This window comes from Colletotrichum higginsianum, chromosome 5, assembly GCF_001672515.1.
Source record: "Colletotrichum higginsianum IMI 349063 chromosome 5, whole genome shotgun sequence".
Taxonomy (NCBI): Eukaryota; Fungi; Ascomycota; class Sordariomycetes; order Glomerellales; family Glomerellaceae; genus Colletotrichum; species Colletotrichum higginsianum.
The window spans coordinates 3,158,331-3,171,275 of NC_030958.1; the positions used below are offsets into that span (position 1 = coordinate 3,158,331).

At 54.9% G+C, this 12,945-nt stretch overlaps 2 protein-coding genes across 2 annotated transcripts; one reads left to right on the plus strand and one right to left on the minus strand.

Annotated features, from left to right (window-relative positions):
- Positions 1-48: 48 nt before the first annotated feature.
- CH63R_07823 (Tafazzin) lies at positions 49-1,673 on the minus strand (the record flags this gene model as incomplete). Its single annotated transcript, XM_018302797.1, has 2 exons — positions 49-1,406; positions 1,580-1,673. 2 exons carry the CDS (start codon positions 1,671-1,673, stop codon positions 49-51), a joined length of 1,452 nt encoding a protein of 483 aa, XP_018157575.1.
- Positions 1,674-10,435: 8,762 nt separating this feature from the next.
- Positions 10,436-12,262, plus strand: CH63R_07824 (uncharacterized protein; the record flags this gene model as incomplete). The annotated part of the gene is made up of 5 exons (XM_018302798.1): positions 10,436-10,562; positions 10,642-10,688; positions 10,967-10,999; positions 11,618-11,753; positions 11,943-12,262. The coding sequence occupies 5 exons, from the start codon at positions 10,436-10,438 to the stop codon at positions 12,260-12,262; spliced, it is 663 nt and encodes a 220-aa protein (XP_018157576.1).
- Between the last annotated feature and the right edge of the window lie 683 nt (positions 12,263-12,945).

The following is a 12,945-nucleotide window of genomic DNA, read 5'->3' on the forward strand; positions in this document are numbered from 1 at the left end:
TTGTTTTTGTTTCGCCTTTTTCTTGTTGTTTACGTGTTTCTCTGCCACCTAGTACATAAACGACAACCACACATCGTCGATGGGATCTCTGTCCACGTTGATAAACCTCCCTTTGCCGGCTCTTTGCGCAGTGATGTATTTCTCAACCGCCCTGGCCGTCCCTGCCGCCTCGCGGAACCTCTCGGAATCGGCGATCGGCGTGTCCTCGCTCACATCGTAGCCGTACGTCAACTTCAACGTCGAGACTTTGCCCCACGGCCCGGCCCAGTCGACTTTGTCGCCGTCGGCGTTGGCCATGAGCGCTTTGGACCACGCCCCGCACCCCGTGAGGTCGAGGTACTCGAGTCTGTAGAGGCACTTGCTCAGCTTCCGCAACAGGATGACGGCCTCGGACCAATCGTTATCGAGGGTGTGCGCGTACGCCCCTGTGCCGGAGTACTGCTGCGTCAGGCCCTCGGGCGAGACCATCGTGGAGAACTTGGCGTTGGGTGTCAGCGACGGCTCGGGCCAGTAGGCCAAGCTCAGGTGTGTGAGAGTGGGAAGCTTGGCTGCGAGTGCGAGGAGCTGCTTCCACGAGACCCCAGCGCCCCCGCCTTGCCGGTGGACGCTGGGGGCGACGGCGAGGCAGAGGTGCGTGAGGTTGGGGAGGAGCTTTGGGGGCAGCGACGGAGCGTCTGCCGTGTCCCAGGATTCCTGCACCGCCTCGGACGTGCACGCCAGCTGCTGGGGGAAGAGGACGTCCAACAGCTCCCTGACGGATATGGAGTGGCCCAGCGAGCCCGTCAGATCTAGGAAGTAGATGTCGCTGTTCAGGGACACGAGCGCCTCGGCGTCGACCTGGCGCTGCTGATGCGTGTCGTCATCCTCGTGCCCCGGAGCAAAGGACGGAGGAATCAGGATGTTGCGTAGGTCAGCAGCGGAAACACCGCGCTCGTACCATACGCCGACGTATCTTGCCAACGAGGCCCTGACACGGCTGGGTAAGGTGTGTAGGTAGTACTGATCGTAATCCCTCTGGAAGTCCCAGTCCAGGGCCATCCTGCGCAACATGATGTCCATCAGGCTACCCTTATCCGGCTTGTACGTCCCCGGCAGGCCCTGGATGGCCTGGGCGCCGCGCTGGGCGACAGTCGCGTGAGCACGCTGCGCATGGCTGGACGATTGCGACAGCCAGCTACGCGGAGGAGGCGGACCCGGTGGTACTCTCCTGCCTGAAGAGTCGAATCTCGGGACACGCCTGGGCGGCGGTGGGGGGGTCTCTGGGATCTGGAGGATCTGTCGGAGGGCGGGCGGGACGGTAGGAGCAGTGGCTGCGGATACTGCTGCTGCTGATACTGTCGGGGTAGCGCGGGAGGAGGATCGACGGAGATCGGCCAAGAGTTCGTTGACGCCCTTATGTTGGTTCTCTGTTTGTGTTGCTTCGCTGTCAGTTGCAAGAGCGCGAGCGACGTCACATCAGGGGATCCCCGGTGAAGGAGAAGACGAGAGGAGAGGGGGTGGGGTGGGAAGGGGTGTATGCGTGGGCCAGGGCGTGTGGGAATTGGAAATGGGAGTTTGGATTAGGGTACAGAGTACTGACGGGCAGAAGAAGAGGCTGAAGCTGAGGCACCCAATGACGACGGAGCAGTCGACTGCGGCTTCGAATACAACGCCTGGTGTCTTTTCTTAGGCATGCCCGGGAGAGGTCCGGATACGAGACGGAGGCGAGGGAGAAGCTGGGGGAGAGAAAGTCTCCAAGAAAGAAACAGGAGAACGACTGAAAGAGATGGAGAAGAGGGACGCAGAGGGATGGTGAGCCGGTCAGAGGGGGAGGGGATAGGTAGAGTGAGAGAGAGGAGCTGTCGCGTCGCGGTTGCAGAGGGCAAGCAAACTTTCTGACGAGCTTGTGTCTCTATGTAAGTAACTTGTCACTACGGTTTGCGTCTGCCTAGGCAGTAGTCAGCGACAACTAGATGAGTCCCAAACCAAGTTCCTTTTCGCCTGTGAGTCACAGCCCTGTTCGATTCAACACCGAGCGATAGTCGGAGTCATACTTTGACAGCCAGTGGAGTGCTTGTTGCTCACATCAGAAATGGGATCGATCCTTACGGATTAGCGACGGTAACAGTAGCAGTAGCTGTACCTAACCCCGTAACAGCGACTAGCGAGGCTTGGACTTGGAGGAGGAACAACGTTGCTGTGAAAACGACATGCTGAAACGGGACGAGCACCCTCCTCCCGCCTTGTTTGTCAGCATTTGATGGCGAAATGTGGGTATCCACTCTGTTCTAGACCCGGTCTCCAAGCACGTCTGCTGCACTAAGACGCGCTCTCCCCCCTCCCTCTCCCCTCCCCCTGCCGCATCTCTGAAATGGGCCGCCGCCGGCTCGGTCGCCTTTTTACTTCCGAGCTTCCAAGTTCCAACAAACACATGGTCAGAGCGTTCGGAAGTGAAAGAAAGGTGGCCCCGGCCCGTACGGACCCACTTCGCCGGCCAACATTCGGCACAACACTCGCAGGATACATTCGGTCCTCCCTCACAACGACGCAATTTTGACAATACTCATCTGTCCGGCCCGGTTGATAGGCCTTCTTGCACATCCAGCCCGATTGTTCTCAGGCCATTCGAGAGGATATGGATAGGAGACCTGTCGACGTGGCAAGCCCTACTAATGTCTGTTTTCCGGGTGCCGGAGCTAGTAGTAATGCCATCCTAGAGTTTAAAACTACACCCATCAGCCCATGTGCCACAAACCTTGATGTGATGTTTCAGTGTTCCAAGACGACATAAGGTCTGGATGGCCCTGTCGTGCCCACCATCTGTCCGGATGTGGAGGAAGCAAAGTCTGTTAGTCGTTCGGTGTGCTTTGGGCACGCCCTTACTCACCGTGTCTAGCCTGCTCTGGCACTGACATATCGGCCATCAGAGCCGGTGAGAGCGTTGTATTGATGACAAGATCGCGAGTCATTGCTCCACGCCACGAGGTGGAACTGAAAAATACACAAGAGAATAACAATGGTAAATGAAAAGTGGAAATCCACAAGGAAGCTTGTTGAATGTGGCATGCTGAGAGTCTGAATTCAAACTTCCGCTTGATAGCTTCCGGTAGTCATGAACGCCACCCGCGCTGGAAAATGCCGCTCAACCAATCCCTGCAATCCAATTCTGCTCTCGTGTCCAAGTGATTTAGTTCCTCGTGTGTCCATCATGTTTGCCAAAGATCACCGACCTTACTAGCCACATTAGCCAACTACTCCCGTGTGGCCAGAGGGCATTTTGTGTGACCATTCATACTTCAACCTGGACTCGAAGCGGCATGTCTTTCAGCTGTTCCTGTCAGAATTTGTCTTGAACAGGGCATGCGAGGTTCTGGCTCAGCGGTGGGGAGTGGGCTATGCATTGTAGTCAAATTGCGGGTGCTCGCAATTGTTGACTTTCTTGCGGCATCATTAGACTGTCACAGCCACGAGTCAATGGCGCGTTGAAGATACCGCTTCCGCTTTGCTTGTCCCAGTGAGCGCTGGACTAAACTCTGGACCGTTGTCGGCGTACAGGCAGCAGCCGTCATCTAATTCTGAGAGACCAGCCGCGGCTAAGGGGTGAAAAGGTGTTATCTCCTGTCTCCTTGCAGAGAGGGCTGACAGCCGACGGGATCCATCATGAAGATCCCGTCCAACGTTGCGTCAACAAAAGCCTATGGCTCACTCCCGACAGGCGGGTTTGAAACCGGTCTGATGAACAACGTGTGCTGAAGCGGCACACGGTGTTTGCTGCTGATTAACTTGAGAGTCGAGATACGCGCCATTTTGACTTTTCGTGCGCCCAGAATCATGGGAGAAATTGTCACGGACATGCAGCTAGCCATGGAGAAAGGCTTTTGGCAGCCTGGGCCCTCGCCAGGAGTGGGCCCACAGCCACACAGGGCGGATGGTCCTGGTGATCGACGGCTCTTGTCTCACGGCCAATCATCGTTTCTCATCTTCTGGGAGGCCTTTTGAGGTGAGCTGACATGTCTTGCACAACATGATCAGGGGGGCCAGTCATGGAGACGAAACATGGCGCCCCGAAGGGCCATGGCCAGAGGGTTGGCTGACGAGGCCCTGTACGCTTGACCGTTCGAGATTAACAATCCCAATGTGGAAAGATGAAGCGAGCAAATCCGGAAGACTGGATCCATACACTGACCACATCCGACACCAAAGTAGAACCAGACCAACTGAGAGGAGTGGGGGGGGGGCAAGTTTTCGGTAGACGGTCAGTTGCAACCCGGCGATGCCGTGACGATCCCAAGAGGACGGCTCCAAAGGAGCTGTTCATCTGCTCCATGTGGCACCCAAAGTGGTGAAGACTAGAGCCCCCCCTGTCCCGTTTGCGACATGGTATGCGAGTCTCTGGCCGGCTGGTCTTTGCGACCGGCTAGACTCGACCATACCAAGTTCGAAGCGATGCAGTTTTTGATATATCTGCCTTTCAGGAGTAAGAGGCGATGAGCGGTTCTCCAACGTGTGCTGTGGCGAGCATAGCTCACCGAAAAAGTTAATCATCTGCCTCTCACACGCCATGGTATTCTAACAAGTGTCAAGTGGGTGAAGTTTCGGCTAACTCCCTTTTTTTGTGTTACTCGCTTTTGGAACTGCCGCACTGGGGGGTGTTTTTTGCAAAGTCAGTGGCGCAAGACGCTCCGTGGTCATGATGCCTTGTTTCTTGCATAAGTGACTCGGGGGTATTTTTATGATGGCGCAGATGGCCCTGATCCGGCAGCCTGACTGCGCAATATCCAATTCGTTTCTTTAGCCAGGAGTTCGCGCTGGCTGGGTTGACCTCGCACGCGAGAAGGTCGACGTGGGGCGACTTTTGAGGGATGGAAATTGCTCAGAGTGCTCGTCTGTAGAGTCATAGCCAGGTATTCCTCCCATTTCCTGACCGCTTTTTTGACAATTTCGCGAGGCAACCAGCATATTGGGTCCTTCCGTCATAAGCGGTATGATTACGAGACTGGGCTCGTCAAAGGCCAAGGACATATACGCCGCGTCGAAACAGATGAGATGCGGCAAGCCGCTGTCAACTCGCAGGCATCGTCTGCCCCTGCCTTCTCACGCCTTCGTCCAGTTTCCGAAATGAAGGCAAGCAAGGAAGGCTGTTGACAAGAGGCTTGTTGAAGATCCGCTGTGTAGAGAGTGGATTCCTCCGAGCTCCTGTGAGATCTGTAAGATGAGCTTTTTAGGACCAGCGAGTTCGTTTGTACAACAAGGCGGCCAAGTATCGACTGCTGGACAAGGAGTTACGCCTCTCGGTGCAGCAGCTGGCAAAACTTCCAAGTAACCGGCCCGTGTGACTATTCATACCTTGCATTGCCGGGATTCGAGGGTGGATGCACGAGATATGATCCGTTTGGCTCATCGATGTCGCCCTGCAGACGTGATCCATTGTCTGGTGGGATCAGAAGGCGAATGATGGTTCGCAACGGCCAGGTACCTGACCCGGATAGTCGGCGATAGATTGATATTCAGAGGGGCGGTTCGTCTCCGGTAACTTTGAGGCGGATTAAAGTAGAAAGAAAACATGTGGCAAGCCGTGGATTAGTACCGGGATGGTCCCCGAGGGTACTTGGTGATACATTGGGTGAGATCACAATCCGGCCAGGACTGACGCTCAGTGGGCCTGATTACCTCAGAAGGCATCTGGAACCCGAAGCCGTAAAAGAATCGGTTTTCGTTCGAGAACGGGTAGAGCCATGCCGTCGATCCAAGGTCCGGGCTGGTCCTTCATAAAGACGTTATACCCTGGTGATCAGTGGTAGAAGGTGGTCGAGTTGGATGGCTGTTCGGGAAAAAGACTGATTAAGGTAGCTCGGATGATTGTGACAATAGGTTCGAAGATTGATGGCGAAATAGAGCCGATATTTTGAGTGTCACGGCACCGTTGTTGTCGTTTGCATCCGCGCTGGGTCCAGGGAGGGGCATTTGTTTGTCCAGCAAAGCAATGGTTTTTTTTGTTTTCAGGCACAAGTGGCATCGCAGGGCGATTCTTGAGGGACAGGGCGAATGATGCGGCTAGGCGAGAGCGAGGTGAAGAACAAACCTACAACAGCGGACAGTTGTGAAGCCTGCACTCGACGCAATCGGCATAGTCCTTGAACCAGAATCGAGGTATACGGGGTCTGGAAGAGTCGGTGAAGAGCCGAAGGCCTCGGCGCAGTAATGGCAGCGAGATATCAAGCGAGCCGAAGGGGTGTGGGATCGAAATCCAGAGTGCATTCGCGGCCGCCACATCATGAAGATGAATATCGTCGAGTAGTTAGTGGAAGGCGAGAGCGAAGCAGACGAAAGAAAATACAGGCTAGAACAGAGTGCAGACAGAGAGAGTACGTACATATAGGTATGCAGAAGTACCTTCACCTTCATATCCTCCTCCTCCCTCGAGCCATGTCAAGGCACCCTGCATGGCCAAGTGGAGAAAGAAGGTATCCGTAGGAACAGAAGAAAAAGTAAATGGAATTCTCTCTGTAGGTAGTGAACTGATGGCAGGAATAGGGAAGAGCGCACGCATGGAGAGAGTCCAAGTACCTACCTTACCCTAGGTACCTATCCTCACCTGGGTAAGTACACTGTGCACCTCCTCATCCATTTTCGCTGTCTAAATGGAGTGCAGGTTGAATCGTGCAGATAGCTCATCCGCCTACCAGCCAATGAGGGCCTACGACATCATCAGCCAACTCACCTTAGTATATCCACTTTCTCACCGTACTGTGCGAATGATAGTAAAACCTGTGCAACTGGTAGCTTTCGCCGTCTCATGACCTATCCCCCTCTCCCCTGTTCATCTCCATTTCTCTTCTCAACCACACCACCCATTCGCTCACCTCACTTACCAGTCCGAGCACCCCTCCCCCAACCCCTGGTCATGCTTGTTTTCCCTTTTCCCCTACCTCCATCTCCAGGACCAGACAGACAGACAGATAGACAGACCGAATGTTGACCACAGTTTCCAGCAAATCATCCACTTGGAGCCTTGAAGGGCACCAGTCCAGGACGCAGGAGTGGGGGGGAACAATGCCGCCAACATATCTTCTGAAAAACGCTGACAACGCCAATATCTGTCGTGCATGACAGAGGCTGGAGCTATTTGCCAAGCAATGAAGCATGCAGATCAGGATGACAATGCAAGGTTCATGCCGCCCTCAGCTCATTTCACTCGTCATCTTTATCTCGACCGGTTGCTTTTGACCCCGCCGATGTTTTTCACGTACGGACTGGACTGCTTGCTTACCTGCCTGCCTAGGCAGCGTGCGGCTTTCCTGCCCTCGACATACGAGGCCCTTGATACATGCACGTCGGCCGCCTCGCAATGTCCTGAAGCATGAAGCATACCGATTTCGTGGTCGATAGGCAGAACCCGAGACTAGGCACTACCTCTGCCAGCCACGCCATGCCACGCCACGCCACGCCACGCCACGCCACGCCACACCACACCCAGTCAGCGAGACTGCCATCCGCAATTCTCCAAACCATCCAGATGATCCCTGTGATACCGCCCTCGGCAATGCCCCTGTTGTGGCATCATGCAACAGTGACTTGCTTTCTGCACGCCAGACCATCACCCATCGACACTCACTCCTAATCGACGCAAGCCCGCCGTCATATTTTCTCATAAGGCCCGCCGTCATATTTTCTCATAAGGCCCGCCGTCTGTCTACCTGCCACTGGAAGTACCCTGGCGTCCGTGATAAGTCACATCACACAAGATCTGATCTCTGGAGTCAAGCAAAGAAGGAGCATGGGGAACTGATGTCTTTTACCTTTATGCCTGGCAGATGACGCCCAAGAAACAGCGAGATGGCCTGGGGAAACCAGCCAGCCGGCCACCTTCGCACCGGGAGGCGTACTATGATGTGCATATTGATGGCATGCTGCCCGACACAGCAGAGGGATCACCGGGCCCCCTCCCATCCTGTTCTTTCCTCTCGGTAGCAGCGCGACCATAGCAACAGCGTAGGACCGGCGTTCAACTCAAACTAAAGACGGGCACCACCGTCAGATACTAGCGGCCCGGTCCGACATGACTGAGCCATACTCGACTATCCGCTTTCTGGCCTCGATGAGTGAGGTAGCCCGCCTCCGTTCGGACATTGTCCTACTGGGCTGCATAGGCTTGTTCTGCCGGGTACAGCCCCATACTGTAGCTCTGCACACCGCACCAGAACCCCTCTTCGGTCCAACATGTGCGGAACCTGCCCTGCTGAACCGAATCCCATCAACTTGGCTACGAGTTCGCCGATGGTCCGGCCAGTCCGGCCTCTCAGAAATCCCCGAAATCACACTTCTGAAACAATCAAGTTGGCCTCCCTTCTCGTGGGTAGTGGCGCGCGTATCAAGCACAATTGCCTGGATCTTACCAGACTAGTTGACGGGAACCTGCACAAACGACCAATCCGAATAACGCATTGGTCTATATTGAGACCATACCACCGAACACGAGGTGCAGTACCTAAGCTATATCAAAGAGCTCTGGGTTCTATTATCTCTCCCTAAAGATTGGCCGTCCTGCACTCTCCTTGGCGCGAGGGGGGTGAGGGCGATTGTTTGGAATGAGCTTTGCCTTTCCTGACTGTCCTCCTCGGGTAATGCGACATCTCATTGGAGCGTACGATGAGGTATAGCTCAAGTTTGTTGTATTCCTGCATCACGAATGCTGCTGCCTCAACTGAGAGAAGCGGTTCGTCTTTCCCAAGCCCTGAGAGAGGGGGGGTCCCTGAAACGACTTCCGAGGCAACTCAATAGGCGCGGACAACCTAGAGTGAGCCACAGTGCCATGAGGAGAGATGATCCGATGGGCCCCTGTCAACCAGGTTCGAGCGAAACCCTGTTCCCATAGCACGTGTCGTGTGGCGAGCCTGTGTCTGTCGGCCGAGACACGCGGCTAGACGTCTACTCTACCACCATCCGTCAGGTCCGATCCCAAGGAACCAACGTTGCGTTGGCCATATGAGCAAGCCACCAGGACTGGCGACAAGCATGTCAGGTTTAGGACCAAAGACTTCGGTTTGGTGCGTGATGGATGGTTCGATGGATCTTCAGCAAACCCCCCCCCCCCCCTCTCTCTCTCAAAAAAAAAGCCCCCGATTGTTACCAAACATGCTCCTCCGATGCGGATGTAGAGGATGCGAGGCCGCCTCCGTTGTCCCCGCCGGCCTAGGGCTTGACATTGGTCAAAGCCTCCTCTGGGATTCATATTCGCTACCGTGCAGCCAATCCGACGACACTGAGGGGCAGGGTGCTGGTCGAATCTGGGTGCAATGCGAAGAGAAGAAAAAGACGGCCAGCTCAATGGCCGGGATTGTCCGCTAAACGCCCCGGGCCTGCTTTCACGACTGCAAGCTGCCGTTAGTCTACCCACCTGCCAAGGCAAATCCCGTTTCTATCTGAATGGGTTGTTTGTGGCGTTTCATCCAGATCCTTGACGGACGGGTAATTGCAGACTTGATGTATAGAAGGAGGGAGGTCAGCGAGGCTTGGAAAGCGTCCTCGTCCAGCCAGGACGCAAGGCCTCGACACACCCGGCTACACGCCGACGCAGGTCAGTAGAACCCCGCCCCTGGGCTTGAAGAGAGGATTGCTTGGGTCCAAGCCCAAATCCGTATGCTGTATCATCTACAGACTACGGACTACAGACTAGAGAAATGGGAACGTTGCCTGCGCCATCTACCAACCCTGGCCATAGGCGGCGATGATTGCCAACCAGCAGCAGGTTGAATGGGATAGTGTCATTTCGGCCTGATCGCGTCCGCGGAAACGACCACAAAGGCTTGCTGGCTTGAATAGCCCCATGGACTTGGGCCATTGAGAAGCTTGGCCAAAGTCAAGTCGTACAGACTTTCACCCCATACCCAGAATACCTCATCTTTCACGGCGTTGGCCGGTCCCCAACACCTTTGCTCGACGCCGCTTGGCGACTGCGACTGGAACGTTTCCCTACCCTGCGCTCTCGGCTCACACGCCCATGTATTGTATTCTGACGATGGAACAGGCAGAGCAAAGCAAAGAGGTAGAGAGAAAAAAAAGAAAGAAAAAAAAAACCCACGCCTGCTCAAGAATTCGACCGGGGGAGGGGAGGGGTGTTTTTTCCTGGAGCTCCCCACACAACCCAATGTCTCCTTCACCGTTGTCTCAGAGTCTGCACAACCCATTTGCTCTCGCGTGGAGCACCCACCCCTGCCGCCCCTGTCTCTTTCAACTTGATCTTCCTTGCTCCTTGGGACCTCTTGGGGCCATCGGCAGTGTACTTGACCATCCGGCTGCTCTGTCATTGCCTGATCTGTACGACATGTGCGTCTCGAGAAGCCGGTCGCATGTTGAGCCTCCAACCCATATTTGCTGCTTCTGTACGATTTTGAGCAGCCACATCTGGAGTTCTTTTCAGGAAAAGTATATAGATACCAGGCTTCCAAGATCCGGCATGCTTTCTCGAGCTTCTCGCAACCCTGACGGCTTGGTCAACCACATTGCAACTGAAGACAGTCGTACTCAGCAATATCAATATCCGCAACACCCTTCCCTACCTCTCTCACTCTTTATGAACACCAGTACCTACACAACCCTCCTCCAATATACGAGTTCGATTCGATACTCGAACTAATACGCATCTTGACATTTCGAGCCTAGCGTTCGGTCAACACACGAAAGTTGGCCTGCAGCAGATCCACAAACGAGTAAGTTGAGTTGGTGCCCCCGCCCTTAGGTTGTCTCTACATACACATGGTGCCCCTCCCTCTCTTCCCTGGCGGGTCGTTCTTGAGTGGATGATCCGAGGCGATTTGCACCAGGGGGCGTTGTTGGCCAGGACCCATCTCGCCGGTTTCCCCGCGCTAGGATTCGACTCGCTTCGCATTGTGGGCGGTTTTTTTTGTTGCTCTCCTCTTGGCGAGATGTTACTGATGCAAAGGCAGCGCGGGTTGTTGCCAAAAAGCAAAAGCTAATGTTCTTCCAGGTGTACAAATCCATTGCATTCTTCCTCCTGCGAGTAAGTGAACCCGCCGTGTTCGGTTTTCAGCATGCAGAGAGAGAGAGAGAGAGAGAGGCGAGGCAGCAGGGCTTTGGTCGAGGGGGAGCAGTTATCGAGTTTTCTGGGTTGTCGTTGTTGTTGTTGTCATGGTTTACATCGCCAACCACAACCTCAGCGGCTTGTTAAGTGTCTTACTCGGTCGACGAAGCTGGCTTGTGGGCCATAAGAAACGGCCATTTCCCTCATTTGGACAGAGTCGTTGCTGACAGCAGATTCGAGTCAGTTAGGCCGAGCAAGAGCTGCAAGCTACGTCTTGGCATGACAGGGGCACTTTTGGGGAGTCAACCGCCGCCGGTGAGTTTCGAGGCCCCATCCCCGCCATATTTCCATTCCCCGGTCGAGTTGTGGAGGAGACGGAGACTAGTGTCCAGACCGCGAGTGAGAAAACGAAGAGGATATTGCGAGAGGAGGGAATGAACGGAGAAAAAGTAAAGGGACCAAGAAGGAGAGGATAAGAAGAAGAAGAAGAAGAAGAAGAAGAAAGAAGGGGAGGACTAGGGCTTCGACGGTTGAGGGCAGAATGACAGAGATCCAGGGACTTTTGCTAACGAGTGCGTCTTACTGTGGGCGAAAAAGAGGATCGAGGAGTTTGGGTGTCAAGACCGCTGCTCCAGCGCCAGCACCGGCACCGCCAGCACCAACGCCAGCATCAGCACCCGATCACCGCCCCTCTACTACGGCGCGGCGCCCCTCGCCGTCGGAGACGACCGTCGTATGAATCCTCAACAGCTGGCAAAGGTACCGTAATCCTTATTCTGTATCTACAATCCTTCCATCCTTCTCCATCTCTCTGCCTTTCTTACATGGTCGCTTTACTCCCCCCTGCAATGCCACTCGCTCAACTCGACGCTTCATTTTCCCTCCTTTCACTCTCATGAAGCTTGCCTCTCGGTTTCTGCAGTCGCAAATCACAATCGCGACGCTGTGCCGCACCAAAAAGACGACGACGACAACAACAACAACAACAAACTGCGGCCGCTGTTGTCGCTGAAACTGGAGTCTGAGCTGCAACACGACGTCAACAACGGGCCGGCATACCATTCAATTCGACTGACGCCCTTGATTGAAACACCGCCTTCGTCAGTCGGCTACCTTAGTCTGGAACCTATACAGTTCATCGCCATTATCACCTTCACCACCCCTGGCGACGGCACAATCCAGCACAAGACAGCCATAACTCGGAAGAGACACCGAGCCCCGAGCCTCGAGTCCGTCGCCTAATTGAAGAGGGTGGAAACAGACAGACACGAGACCAACCAACACCACGCCTTTAACGGGTGGCGCAGACAAGGAAGGGCGGGCGAGTCGGCGACTAGTCTAGGCCACACGTCCCGGCCGCCTGATCCTGTTCACGTCCCGAGGGACGGGACAGACAACGAAGCGGGCCGAGTAACGCTTCGCGAAAAGAAGAAAAAGAAAGGAAAAGGTACGTATGTGATTCCACACTCGTTGCTTTTTCCATGTCTCTTCCACCTTGTGCACATTCGTCGACGGCAGTTCTGGCTTCATTTCGTTTCATTTGTTTTTCCCCCTCCCGCCGTCCCGCATCACTGCCATCTTTCCCTTCTCCCCTTTGAATTCACATGGGCAGAAGAAGCAGAAGCAACCGGGGACACAACACAGACGAGCACTCAAGATGCGAAATTGGTTGCGCACCGTGGTCTTTTGACGTCCTTCGAGTCCTCCTAAGGAGCGAGCATGGGACCCGGAGGCCATGGCCATGGCCATGGTCATCGGTACCACGCCGGTGCCTTGCTTCTTTCGTACTCTTAGTCGACACTGCTTGGTACTGCGATTTCCTTTGCGCACTCGCGCTGACTCCTACTCCTGGGGGTCATGTAAGGCGTGTGCGTGTTGGGCGTGGGAGTGCGAGTGACGGAAGAATGTGTGTGTGTGTGTGTGTG